The following is a 14,209-nucleotide window of genomic DNA, read 5'->3' as shown; positions in this document are numbered from 1 at the left end:
CGTACTTTTTGTTAGCTGTGTTTGTATTTTTAGGTTTTGGTTTTAAGGACGTTTTTTTTGTACGATTTCCCAGCAAGATACTTGACTTTAGCCACTGAAACCTGTTGACCTCCATCCATCCATTTGCTATATTTCTTGTCTTTTAGAGGATCATGGTGGCTTTGTGGTAAGTTATCTGAAAAAAATAGTTAAAATAAATGTCATGAATTTTACAATGAACGTTTGTATAGTGACAGAAGTGCAGCAGATATACTTTACTATCATGGAAGAAAGACAGAGTAGTAAACACCGAGCTCAATATAGAGTCTTAAAGTCACCTGACTAACAGGCACAATTCCTATAACATCTACAACTAATACAGATCGAATAAAGTGACATGAAACTCCTATAGTCAAATAACCCACCAGTGGAAGCTGTGTGTGGTTGATTATATTAACATTGTTGGAAATGACTTTATCTTCACAGCAACAGACAGCTGGCAGTGGAGCCGTCCCACAGGGACGCTCTCAGGAGGCAGCCAGGTGTGATGGACTGTCCCTCTCCTTCTTTTTCTTTCTTCAGTCCTGAAGATTCTCTTTGAAAGCGGCTTTAATAACAAACTAAATAAAATTTAAAAAGGGACAAAGAATTAAAACATTAAATGTGGTTCATTGAATTTTACACCATGGAGACAGCTACAGTCCAAAAATCAGCTGCTCGAGTTTCATGTTCCTTTTATAAAACGCTTAGTACTCAATTTCTAATCAAACTTTCTTCCCCCTGAGTTCTTTCCTTTTGGCCCACTCGTGCTCAGTACATGATGTGATGTGCTCAGATGGTCAATGCAATAACTGTAATAATAAGTGAAATAATATTTCCTGTTGAAACCAGCACAGAAAAACAACCAGCAATAATCCCATAATTTCATGTGTGTATTTCATGTATGGAGGGTCCAAGTGAAACACAACTCAAACCCTGAAGATAATAATCCTTATTTATGACTTTGAAGCTGACTTCATTTTACCTGTGTATACATGTACTTCATAAACTTAAACACTGACAGACAATGTTTTCGACGAACACATTGAGAACTTGTGAGGTAGCATTTTTACAGATTGCTTTGTACTTTTCCAAGGAAGCTTTTATTGGGACAAATCCGCAGGTAGTGTGATTGCATTGATGGTTAAAACATGTTTTATTTATTAAGGAAGAATATCAGTTTTTCTGACAGAGAAACAGAACATATACTACTGATGATGGCATTTACAGGCATACTTGAATTTTCCTCCCCATAATTATCAGCTTTGTAAGTTTGTCTTCATCCTGCTGCACTTTATGTGAATCCCAACTTCAACCAGTAATTCAATTATACATCAGTAATTTGAGCAGCACGCTCCTGCTTTCTGTAAAATCCTTACACTGGGTTTATCTTGTGCTCTGGGTGCATAAAAATCCGACCTATTGCCTGTAACGCATTAATCATCGCAGTCAAACATCGTCTGTCGGGAGTTGGAGTCCAAATCTATCAGCGTCGTCCTTCAGAAAGCCCCCGTCAGCTGAACGGTAATTATCCAACGGTGAAGAGCAGAACCACGGGAGGAAGAGATGAAGCAGATATCAGAGCGGTTACCCAGGCGGCGGAGGATCAGTTCAGGCGTTTCAGCTCCCAGCAGGCCTTTGTGCCCCTCAGGAGCCTCACTGGTTTAGAGACATCAAAGCAGCCGTAAGCAGCCCAGTGCCTGCTGGTCGATATGCACACCGACGCCGCTCTCTGTGCCGCCGCTCACGCCTACATCCTCTTCCTGCTCTTTCGTTTCTCAGGCTCTTCTTCTCATGTGCTTAAGTTCCTCTACCTTTAGTCTGTCATTCCTCCCCCTTCACCCTTTTCCTTTTCCTTTTTCCGGTTCTTTGTCTGTTGTTTTCCTCCTCCTCTGTTTGACCTTTTAACATTTAGTTTCTGTCCTTCTCTTTTCCTCTTCGAGTCCTTTCATCCCTTTCCTTCATTTCCCCATTTTCCCTCTGCTCTCCTCTCGTCTTTCCTTTTCCCAACGTAATCTCAGTTGCATTTCTTTCCTTTCCTCACCTCTCACTCTCCTTCCTCCTGATCTCTTCCTCCTCCTTGATTCCTCTCCTCCTCTCCTCATCAATACTTTTGATTTCCACCGCTCCTCTATAATGAGCGGTGCAGAGATGGATAGGATCCTATTGACGTTTTTGCTTTTTTCAAGGGTCACCGTCATAATTGGCATACCGCTGCTCAGTCGGTCAAGGGTTATATGTCTCGCACACAAACATCTAGACACCACGGAGCATGTGAGGAGTGTACAGAAGAGCACATTCTATCGCTGTAGTCGAGCAGACACACGTTTCCCATATGTCAGCACACATTCAAATTCGATGCAGCGATCTGCAGGCGAGAACCATGGACGCACTCGTAGCAGCTCAAATCATTTCCATCAGTTTTACCTTCTCGCCGCAGCCTCCTTCAGTCTGTCATTAGTTTTCTAGATAGCTCTCAGTGAAAGATATGAAAACAACACCTGATGTATAAAATATTAGAATTGTCTTCCTGATGATCTGCACTTACACTTGTTATTCAGACGAGATGTTTGAGGTCTGACTGGAGAGAATGAATCATGGAGTTGCTACACTGGCTGTACTTTTATGTGGATTACTTTCCTCCTCTCCCTCTCTCGCCTTCTTTCCCTAGTGCACTCTTTGTAACAGGATTATGTCTAGTCTACATCAAATTCGGTTCCACACTGTGACCTTTGTGTTCTTGGGGTTTCTCTTCCGGGATGTATACTCACCTACAGCGCTCCACCTGAAACCACACACCAGTGTAATACACATGAGGTGCAACATTTTATTATTACACATGACTGCTAATGACACGGTGTGTGCGAATAAGAAATTAGCAGCTCACTTGTGTTAAAATACTATAATGTCCTACAAAATGTAGAGCTGTAAAAATATTAAGAGCAAAATTGAAAACAAATAGATTTAATTTAATAGATATGGACTTGATCCATGGTTATGCATCAGTTTAATTAATCTTGTTTTGCCCAAAATCCACACGCTTTTTTTTTTACTCTTAAGTTCCATTCAAACTGAATTTATTTCTCTAGAGGAAACAGAGTGATTTTAATATTATTACCTGCTCTAGTCAGCGTTTGTGTGTAATAATTACAGCTAAAACGATGTACTGTTTACTCCCTGCGCCTCCTGTAATTTAAATCCCATCTGGACGCCTTGTGCTTTAAAGTTGTTATGAGTTTTGCTCGTTGTCTTTCAGAGCAAATCACACGTAAAAAGGGATGTTGCGATGTCAACTATGTGCAGGTTATGTGATTTGGCTTTGTTCTGTAAAGTGCCCGTGTTTACCTGACCTGTGAAAATAATGCCGTTAAAATTGTCTCCAGTTTTTTTATTTTTTATTAATCCTGACTACATAAAAACCATGACAGCGGCAGATAAGGAAAGAGTCATAGAAAAGTTTTTGTGAGGGTGATTTTGTTAAAACGCCAATGAAAAGTTAGACATGGTGTATTGATTTTTGGAGAATTTGTGGGTTAGATCAGCGCTAATATTACCCAGCGCTGAACCCAGTCGATCTGCACACATGCAAAACTTAATCACACTTTAGTGGCTATAATGAAGCAAATGTTTCTACCAACGTTCTGCAAGTAAGTACCAATGTTAATTCATTATGTTGAAACACAAAGTCAGACATTTCCGTACAGATTTATAGAAACTCATTTTTCCTAAAGCTTTACATTTCCATGCAACAAAACTGAAGCCACACTTCTCAGCGTATGGATCAGGCTCCAAGGCAACATATTTTTGGAAAGGATGAAGAATCATACTTGATGATGGCAGTTGCAGGGTGGTGACAGTACTGATAGACTGTCACAGTAGAGTCTGACTCCAGAGTCCTGTGTGCGACTAAGTTTAGGCAGCAAAGACAGTATTTCTGTTTCAAACAACACGAACATATTGTGCCTGAGGTTACATTAAATGTCCTCACCATGTTAATAGAAATGTGATCAGTTGCATTTGTGCTGAAAAACATCTTTGTGTTTGCAGTTTAGTTGTCTGGAAACATACGTTTGAGGAGGGAGGGTGGATCCAGCTGACAGTGGAGGAGCAGGGTTGCTGCACCCAGCAGGCTGTGGTTCAAGTGCAACTGAATATGTTGCACATATCCGAGTTTTACAAAGATGTTCTTTTGCCCTTTGCACTGTGCTATTTCAATTCACCTGGGCTGACAAGGTGTGTAGCTGCAGGTTTTCTTGACAGGAGAGTGAGGAGACTCTAAACAGGCTGTAGGTACAGACACAAACTCACTTATTCTCTTTTCTCTTTTTCTAAAACAAGCATAAACACTTTCTAGCTGCTTTTTCCTCTTTATCTGAGCTTCACTTCAAGTGTTGGCTCTTGTTCTCATCTCTGTGTTCTTTGCTTTCACCGGCACCTCTCTCCTTCATGATTGAGGATTTACACTCCCTCCTTAAGCCGTCTCCTCTGCTCCTCTTCAGGAGTGAAGTGGATTTAATGGGAGAGATCAATACTGGATCACATCCTATCTCACATGCATTCTATCATTCTTCTTCTGATTCTTTGACACTTTACACCACACAGAGAAGGAGAGCAGAAAAAAGACGGTTAATCTTGTATAATTTATCCCAATTTAAGGATTTTTCTCCCTCAGATTACATTGGATGGGTTTTGGCTTCTATGTGTTTAAAAATTCCACTCAGCCAGTAGATGGCAGTAGCTTTCCACCATGAAACGAGAAGTCTTCTTCTCTCCCTCTGTTGTTGTTGTTGTTTTTGTTGTTGTTGTTGTTCTTCTTCTTCTCCTCGTCTCCTTCTTCGTTTGTCTGTCCGTGTGCTCTGGTGAAGGGCAACCTGCCAGTGATGGAGACATACACATTCAGCTCTCTTGTCTCGTTTACAGCCCATCTGTCTCTTTTTGAATCTCTTTATTCAGTCTATCTTCCTGTTTCTTTCTCATTTTTCATTTCATTTTTTTCATTTCTGCTAACTTTTGCTTTCATTCCTCCAATGTTCTATCTCTTCCTTTCCACTCCTTTCGTGTCTCTTCGTGTTATTCCTCTCATTGCTCTTTAAGTAGCTGTTCTAAAGTTTTTCCTTTTTCCTCTTGTATGTTTTTGTTCTTTGTCTCGTTCATCGTCTCTGTTCGCCTCCTTCCTCCGTTTCAACTTTTTGCCATTGTTTTCCCTTAAAAAAATCCTCCCTGTATCTCTGCCTCCTATGTCTTTTTTATCTCCTCCCTCTGTATTTATCCTAATGTGTGTTTACCTGTTACGTCCTGCAGGTCTTGCTTTTGTTCTCTCTCTGTCCTTGAATTAATTCACCTGGAATCAGCACGGAAACACCATCCAGCCGTTCCGACTCTCTTCTTCTCTCCTTTCCTAATGCTGTCATCCTCTCCTTCTTCCTGTTTGTTTGCTTTGGTCTCTTCCAGCCGATGTCATTACCTGTCTGAATTCTGTCTTTGTCATTATCTGTTTCCTTTCTCTGGACCTACTATTTATTTTGCTTTATATTCTTCTCTTATTCGGCTTCTCTCTTGTTTGTACTCGACCCCATATTCTCTGTAGTGTTTTGCGTGTATTCTCATACTGATATACATATTTTTTAAATGAATTGACTAAACTATCTCTCTGTCTTGTCCCCAGTGTTTTGTGCAGCAGTTGGACGGGTTCATCTTGTGGCTGCAGGAGGCCTTGGACAGCACAGAGAACTGGACGCAGCCCAGACAGGACCTGGACAGCCTGAGGGTGTACCTGGACACACACCTAGTGAGAACACGCATACACACAGACGCAAACACACTGGTCTCACTATGTGAGATTCTGCAGTTTCTGAAGACTAACCCTAATTTGAATGACTTAGTTTAGCCTGAGTCTAAAGCTTAACATTACCCTGAACCTAATTTAACCTGATACTGAGCCTGCACCACGTCATGACCCTGCATTGAAATACATGGATAGATTATTGAATTGGCCTATCAGGCACAGGCCCAGGAGAGAAACATAACTCAGAGCTTCTGATATTAATGTACATATTTTTCACTTGAAACCGTTAGATATCATAAGCACGAAGCTGACGGCACCAATTACACACAAAATGACTCAAAAATAAACAAAGACATGAGCTTTACTGCCATTTATTGATTAAGCAAGACTCTAAAAACAGGCTGCTGTAGCCCACACACCATAAAATACCCAGTATTGTAACTCATGGGAGCTTTATTTCAGAGCATTCTATATTTCGTTGTATCAAACATTGACAATAAAGACTCTATCTATCCATGGGAAAATGGTTCAGTGATATGCAGGACCAATTTCTTTAGCACATGCAAAACGTCTAACAATATCAGTGGGGAACATAACTAAGCAGCTACTAAGATTTAAATAGGATGAGAAATATTACGGTAAAAATGTATCTTCCTCATTATCTGCTTATATAGTGGTAACACTTAAAAAACTGCGATTAGAGATAAAGATGGACTTTACGTTAACTTCAACATGAACCTAATTCTCATCTTAATCTTTAAGCCGATTCTAAGATGTTGAGTCTAAGATGAAGTGAGGACCAGGTAAGTTTTCTGTATTTCTTTACCGTTTAAGATGATTCTTATTCTCAATATCAAAACAATGGGTTCTCACAAAGACACAGTAAAAAAATACTCTAAAGTAAAAGGATCAGCATATCTGTTAGGCCATTACACACATTTGCATATGGAATCATTCCACCTACCACCGCGGCCGTTTGTCTCGTCTTTTTAAAATGGCTGCATTGTGGAAGCCAGTTTACAAATCTTCCAGTTTAAGCAACAAAGGCACTGCGTTAGGTTCATTAAATCAAAAGCATGTTAATATGGTGTGTAGTTCAAACAGCACGGGCTGGGAGGGAAAGCATCCTTTGGAGGTGGGCCACCGGTGTGAATAACTCCATTAGATGATTGATTATGACTCAGCCTTCTCACAGAGTAAATATAGACCCTGTTTTTTACACACTGCGGTGAAATACGGAGAATTCTTCCAGTAAGTCAGCTAGTTTTGCCAAGTTCATTCTTTTTTGTTGCTTTCTGGTTTAATACGACTTGAGCACCTTGTTGCCTGTTGAAGTAGCAATACCACAGTCCTTCTAATCTTTGACCACTGTAGCAGTTATTGATGAAGAACAACACAGTGTTTTATTGGGAAAATCATGCGCAAACACAAACACAGTGATGTGAAGCATGAACACAGACTCTCTCTTTTCATCGCCCTTGCTTTTATCCTGAGTTCTCTCTTTTTTTTTTTGGTCCAATTTGTTTTCATCCACATCGTTTTATAATTCAGCACTTCTGTTCCTTCTCTTCCTGTTTTATCAGTTAGTTTCACCAAACATTTTGTCCATGAGCTTCGGTATTTTTCTTTTTTTAAATTCTTTGTTTTTGATATCCATTTGTTCGTTCGGCTAAATAGAGTGAAACTCAAATGACTGCGTTGTTAGTCTGATTTAGACACACACGCATCCTAAAACAACCAAGCATCTGTAGATCAGTGGGTGCTGCATCATGAACACACACACACACTTCCTCTATGCTCACACGCTTTATGGCAAACATATGGCCTTCAACACACACATTATCCTTACTGTCTTTGTGAGGTCACTCATTGTCACAGTCCGCTAACCTTCACCTTTACAACTAAATGCTTTACCCTGACCCAGAAAATTGTTCTTGGTCAGGAAATTGACATGGTGAGGATCAGCCAAACATGCTCTCACAGACACACTTACACCAAGACCAACAAACAGATTGTATTTGGATATAAGTGTAAAAATACAAACGTATATACACAGCGGTGTGCGTGTGTTTTAGCTGCACACACATACACGCACAAACACAAAGCTTCTATTTGCATACATTTGCATGTTCCTAGACAGATTTCCAAATCAGCATCTCCATATCCGTCCCTGCAGAACAGTATCATGCACATGGATCCACACACACACACACACACACACACACACATCTAGATAAGACAACTTGATGTGTGTCGGTGTGTGTTGGTTTGTTTACACGTGTCTACTTTGTTGTGGGTGCCAGCAGCGCTAACGTTAGCGGCGGTTAGCTTCAATTAGAATTCCCAGCTCTTAATTGGCGCGTCTCGTTAAATAAAGTAAAAGAGGATGAAAAAGCATTGCTAATAGGACTTTGAACTGCTACACTGTTGATAGCGTGTTAGCTAACTGGCTCTGTGTTTGTGTGTCTGTGTTGATAGTCACACTTGCACTTTGTAGTTATTAGTGTGTGTGTTTGAGTGTATAATTATTGTGTGGGTTTTGTTGATTACTGCAGAGCAGCCAGGTTCTCTCTCTCCTCTTTGTCTGTTTTTTGTATCTGACTGTTTTTCCCTCCGTTTTCTGTTTGTTCTGAGTTTCTTTTTTGGATATTTTTCTCTCTCAACCAAGTCTCTGATAAAACGTGTTTACATTTTACTAATGTGCTTTGCTAAACACTTTAGGAAGTAGAACTGCTGACTAGATTGAGGTTAGTGCCAGTTTTGTTGCTGGATGCTAAATACATGCACTTAAAATAATTTCAAGGACTCAAAGCTCAAGTTTAACAGAGACCCAGTTTCAGTGTCCTGTCTACGTGCACATTATATTTGCGCTGTGCTATCAAACCACATAGGGAAATTGTTTAAATTGAGTTGTAAAAGTTTGCACATCAAAGTTTGCACGTTGTCAAACTCAGTGGTGATTTGTGCAACATCTAAGAAAGAGCAAAACCGTCTTCACCTAAAGCTTTTTCAGCATAACCACACAGAAACTGATCAGCTACAACATGACATCCGGTTAGTGGTTGTAGTGCATCACAGTGCATAGCTGCACACTGGTCGGAGTGTCTATGCTGACTTCTGTTCACTAAAAATAATAACTCATCAGGTGGTGTCGATGCTGCGGCTGCTGCATGGGGACCTAAGCATAACAAGTCCAACCAAATAATGTTTCATATTTTCAACCTCACGACTAGACACAAAGCCACTGTAGCTGTCAGACTGAGCTGAGCTCCAACTTCCTGGTCACCAGTACAATAGCTAAACTGACTTCTGTCACAAATGAATAGTTTAATCTTTTTATAAAACACTGTAGTTTTGAAACCGTCAAACACGACAAAATGGTTTATTTTCTGTGGACAATTTTCATGGACGTATTGATCCAATCTGGTGCTCTACTGAGTGTTTATGTCAGCAGGATGGTGCATGTGGGATGGAGTCATGATACCCAAACTCATGTGTTAATGGTGAAGGGACTCGTCACCCAGTGCATCACTGTGGCTCCGGACAGTAATGGAGCGTTCTAGTACAGAGCAATAGCATAGATCAGCATTTGTTTCGTGTTGCTTTGGTCTCTTCATTAGTTGGCAATAAGAAACATGTAGAATAACATCACACTCATCACTTGTTCAAGCTTTGCCTTTGCACAGTTGTTTATATGAATAGCAATTTTGGAGACAGCGTTGCTCTTTGTGTCATTCTTTCACTTAGCTTTTTGGTTTTCCATTTCTCTCTGTAACACACACACAGGCACACACACATACTCACACACTTTCTCAATCTCTCTCTTTCTCTATATTGCTTTCTCTTACACACACAAGCATGCAGTAACACAATCACACGCCAACACACACAGAGCTCCAGGGCAACAGTGGGTGGAGTGGAGCTCCCAATTGAATATTTGGTCCAGCTGGCGTGTGTGTGTGTGTGTGTGTGTGTGTGTGTGTGTGTGTGTGTGTGTGTGTGTGTGTGTGTGTGTAGGAGAGAACGTGTGAATGTGTATATATGTGTGTTTTAGGGCGCGTGGAGCAAATAAGCACAGGTCTTTCCGGAACCCCGGGGAGATCAGTGAGCCGAGAGGACGCTTACACACACACACGCACACACAGGCTGCTCTTTGTAAGGCACTGAGAGATGGCGGCCAATGAAAGGCCTATTGATTGGGTCTGATGGGCGATCCAGGCCTTTGAATCCCATTACCAGCAGAAACACACTACTGGTGGCAACGTGAACAGGGGAGAGAGGGAGAAGGTGGGATAAAGAGCTGCGAGATCTAAGAATATGTCCACATATACCATCTTAACTTGAAAATACACGTTAGTGCGAATTATGTGCGACTGCTTTAGCTCTTCAAGTAATTTGTGCAGAGATCAACGTCACACTGAAACATCTAAACAACAACAACAACAAGAAGCTAAATTTCAAAATTTTGGTTGACACAAATCCAATTTGTTGACATCTAAGCAGGAATGATGCAAACAATCTGGTTGCTCTCATTTAGATTTTCCAGCTCTCTGCAGTCACGTGAACTGTGTTTTAGTCAGTGTTGGATAGTAACACACGTCTTTGTGATTATTACAATGCGATTTATTTCTCAGTAAAAACTAGTGGAATAGGTGACTGACATTTAATATATTGCGGTTAATTATTCCAATAACACTGTATTACTGCTGTCTTACTGGGACATTGTTGGATAAGTTGTTTCAGGATACAGTTAACTTCTGCTAAAACCAGAACTAGTAGAAATACACAAACTCATGATGTTTAGTAAGTAAAAGTGCAGGGACTAAAAATAGTAGTATTACTACCTTAGCTGTTGAATCCCTCCACCAGTTTGTCCAGCCTTCGTTCCTGTTCTGTGTTTAATGAAAATCTTGATATGCATGAAAAATGTAGTAAAAGTAGTTAAAGTTCACATAAAATGCAAATACCCCAGTACAGTACAGGTACGTGCAGTACTTGAAAACATGTACTTTCACTGGCTTTGAACTTAAAAGTTAAATGTTTCCATTTGCATGTAATTTTCTGTGTAGCTAAATATTAGCTAATATTAGCTGGTTGTTAACCAATAATCAAGATTATGGTTCTGTACAGAGGTGGAAGGTTAGTGAAACCTGTCACTTCACTGTGAGGCAAAGAATTGAGGAGGTCGTTGTAGGTGAGATTACTGCTGCTACTGCAAGCTGTTGATCAGGAATAGCCCGAAACAAAAGGCGGTCAACTTTATATACATCGTATTTTAGTTTTTTAATTTATTGAAGAAAGACCATGTAGGTGTGGTGCTTTCGAGTTGTTGAATGGCATCTCTGCTGCTGCTGGTCCTTTCTCAGATTTGCTGTACTGTATGAGTTAATGAGGTTTAGGGTAGGAGGAAGGCAGGAGGACAGAAGAGATATGTAAAATTGGTCAAATCAAGACGGGGGAGACAGAAGCTACATGAGGGGGGAAGAAAGGATGTGAGATGATATGGGAGGACGGACGTGGACAGAAGGTAAGAGGAGGGAAAACCAGAGGGAGAGAATTGCATTGCACATTATTGCTTAATATAAAGGCTGTGCACAGCAATTCAGAGTGAGGGAAGGAAAAAAGAGAAGGCGAAGAGATGCACACACAGACACACACACCTCAGGGAATACAACTGTAGCACTGTAGTTTCTCTGGGGTCTTTCTGAATGGAAATAATTTGATCATCATTATTACAAAGACTCTTTGATCAGATCATGTCTCATCAAACAGCCTGTCGCCGTGTGTGTGTGTGTGTGTGTGTGTTTCTGCCACCAATCAGTGCAGCTCTGTAGACAATCTCAATGTCAAACCTCAATGTCATCTCAGTATCAGCACTGCACACCTCTTAGCACCCTGATAATGGGCCAACGCTAAAAGCTAAATGATATTAGGCAGGCTTCTGGTGCTCCAGGCTAATATGCTAATGCTAACAGGTAACCTCATGGCTCATGCTTTGAAGCAGCTCGTCTCTCAGCCCACTGTGAGCATGTGTATGTTAATTACAGAGGGGAGTTATAACCTTTTAGGCCAACGGCTACAGGCACAGAGAAATCCACAAATCCACCTGCTGCCTCCGTCATTTCACAGTCTGACTTTAATCTAGGGTTGAACTCGAGCAAGAACAGCACTAATGCTTGTTTACCCTACTGAATCTTGTAGCCACTTAGCAATAAACCAGTTCTCTTTTACCAGCCAAGGACCCTTGAGTTCATTATCACATTGTTTTGTTTGCCTGGGTGTTAATTTCCGTGCATCCCAGTTCCACCTAGTGGTGGAGATTTCCTCCACCCCTTCATCCTCACTGATGCACAGCTGTGCTTCTGCCTGCTCAGTCAACTCAGAAATGTTGCTCTGGTGGGCAGTTAAAAATGACATGTACTTACTTATTAGGGGAGTGGATAGAAAAGGTCTTGTATGATATAAAATGCCAGATGTAAATGCCGCTGTTTGTGCTTGTTAGCAGCTGCATATAAAAAAGGGGTTAGTTTACTCACTATTAAACCGCTTAACTGCTAGTTTTCATCACGTTTCGCCGTGAAGTGTGAAACGCTTGTACAACAGCTTGTACAACCCCAGTTCAAAAAAACGTCGATGTGTCAAACGACGGCAATGATTGGCAAATCTCATCAGCCCAGATTATGTTCGCAATAGGACATTAACAACATATCACATGTCGAAACCGAGACGAGTTCCCATTTCATGGAAAATATTAGCCTATTTTGAATTTGCCAACCCAACCATAGTTGATGAATGCTAGTAGTAGGACAAAGTAGATGGTGTAAACGAAAAAGAAATACTTTACGTAGAAGCCTTTTTTGGATGTGTTCAGTATCAAAGTCTTTACAAGTTCCTATTTATCTTCATTATTAAGATACACTCATCAGGAAAATAGAAAACTACTACTACTATTCACACTACTTACAACATGTATTTGTATGTAGTGGTAAATACCAGCAGCATTAGTGGTGATTCAGCTTGTCTTGGTAAATAAACTGCTGTTAAACATGCAGCATTTAGTTAACTGTGACTATGTTTGTGTCCACTGGCATTAAGATGATCAGGTTTAATTGACGATGGCCTGGCCTTTGAAATACATGGCTGTAAATGTCTCGTTACGCTGTCGGCTTTGTTGAATTCCTGCCAATAGAATTATCCGATGCCTTAGATGTTTGCTCTTTCAGTCGGTGCAGTCAGTGCATTTGTCAGAGATAATAGGGCTTTGTAATTAAGTAATGTCATTTCTATTCATAGTCCAAAACTTTTTCTTTGGCCTCTTTTCCTGTCCAACAGTGTGGACATGTACACGCTGTCCTTTTTCCTGGATGCCCTCTGTCACAAACACTGACTATCTCTATTCCCTTCACACTGTCTTTCCTCCTCTCATCCACAGACGTATGAATACATACACACAGCCTCTTATTACCGGCTGTTGTCCGACGCGCATAAAAAGTGCTCCGCATGCCTTATCATTGTGTGATTGATGGCTAGCTGTTCTACTCTTATCGATTCTATGCTCTCCATATATTAAACAGAGGAAACTGAGCTGAATCGCTTGTGGAATGAGGCGCTGAAATACGATCGCTCTCCGATAGCCCAGCTAATCTGCACAACTTAATTCATTCTTAACATCAGCCGGCCCTATCCCAGAGACGCAGACAGTCACGCTGTGTTTTCTGTAGCGCTGATAGATGTACTTTATGTTTATTAGCTGTGAGGTATTTCACCAGCTTATCTGGAAATTATGTGGGGCAGCGTGGCGGCCGAGTCTGTAAAATTACTCAATCAGCCGTGAGATTTGAAGTAATTTATGACGTTTGCAGGGCAGTAATGATGGCAGAATGCAGACAGTCGTGTTTTATTTGGATAATATTGATGTACGACTGTGTTTTGGGAGGCGTTTTGAAGAGACGCGGCTGATGATGTGATGATATATTTCTGCTGTAAAGTAATATTTTATTGTTTACCTGTGAAATGTAATATGTGAGGGGCGGGGCCACCACTGCCTGCTCACATCATTTAAAGCTGGCTCAGACACGAGTGGAACAACTAGCTGACACAAAAGAGAGCAAAGCATTAACGCTGCCAGGGTAGAGGGGTCAATTTCCTGCTGAGCTCAGCATAAGTTACTTTTATCTTTCATTTTTTCGCATTAGTTTTATTAAAAAAACAAACTGATTTATACAAACACCGTGTCAGTGTCACAGAGCTACGTCAGTGATGGCTGCATGTGTTCATCGTCTCTTGTGGTGCAATAAGAAGAAGTTTGCAGTGTCTTTATCTTGAAAACAAACATGTTATTATAATGCAGAACAGCTGAGTTTTTGCTTTTCTCCCAGCTCCTCATCCAGTTAAAGAACTTTACCC

General features: G+C 40.8%; 1 protein-coding gene across 5 annotated transcripts in view; it reads left to right on the top strand.

Moving 5' to 3' along the window:
• akap6 (A kinase (PRKA) anchor protein 6) overlaps window positions 1-14,209 on the top strand; it is a 184,307-nt gene that overhangs the window by 48,797 nt on the left and 121,301 nt on the right. For all 5 annotated transcript variants that reach the window (XM_067478824.1, XM_067478827.1, XM_067478823.1 and 2 more), the window contains one exon: window positions 5,684-5,806. In XM_067478824.1, the coding sequence (XP_067334925.1) occupies window positions 5,684-5,806 (123 nt within the window). The remainder of the gene's footprint in view (window positions 1-5,683; window positions 5,807-14,209) is intronic.

Source organism: Channa argus, chromosome 16, assembly GCF_033026475.1.
Source record: "Channa argus isolate prfri chromosome 16, Channa argus male v1.0, whole genome shotgun sequence".
Taxonomy (NCBI): Eukaryota; Metazoa; Chordata; class Actinopteri; order Anabantiformes; family Channidae; genus Channa; species Channa argus.
This window is presented reverse-complemented; position numbering and strand designations above follow the sequence as displayed.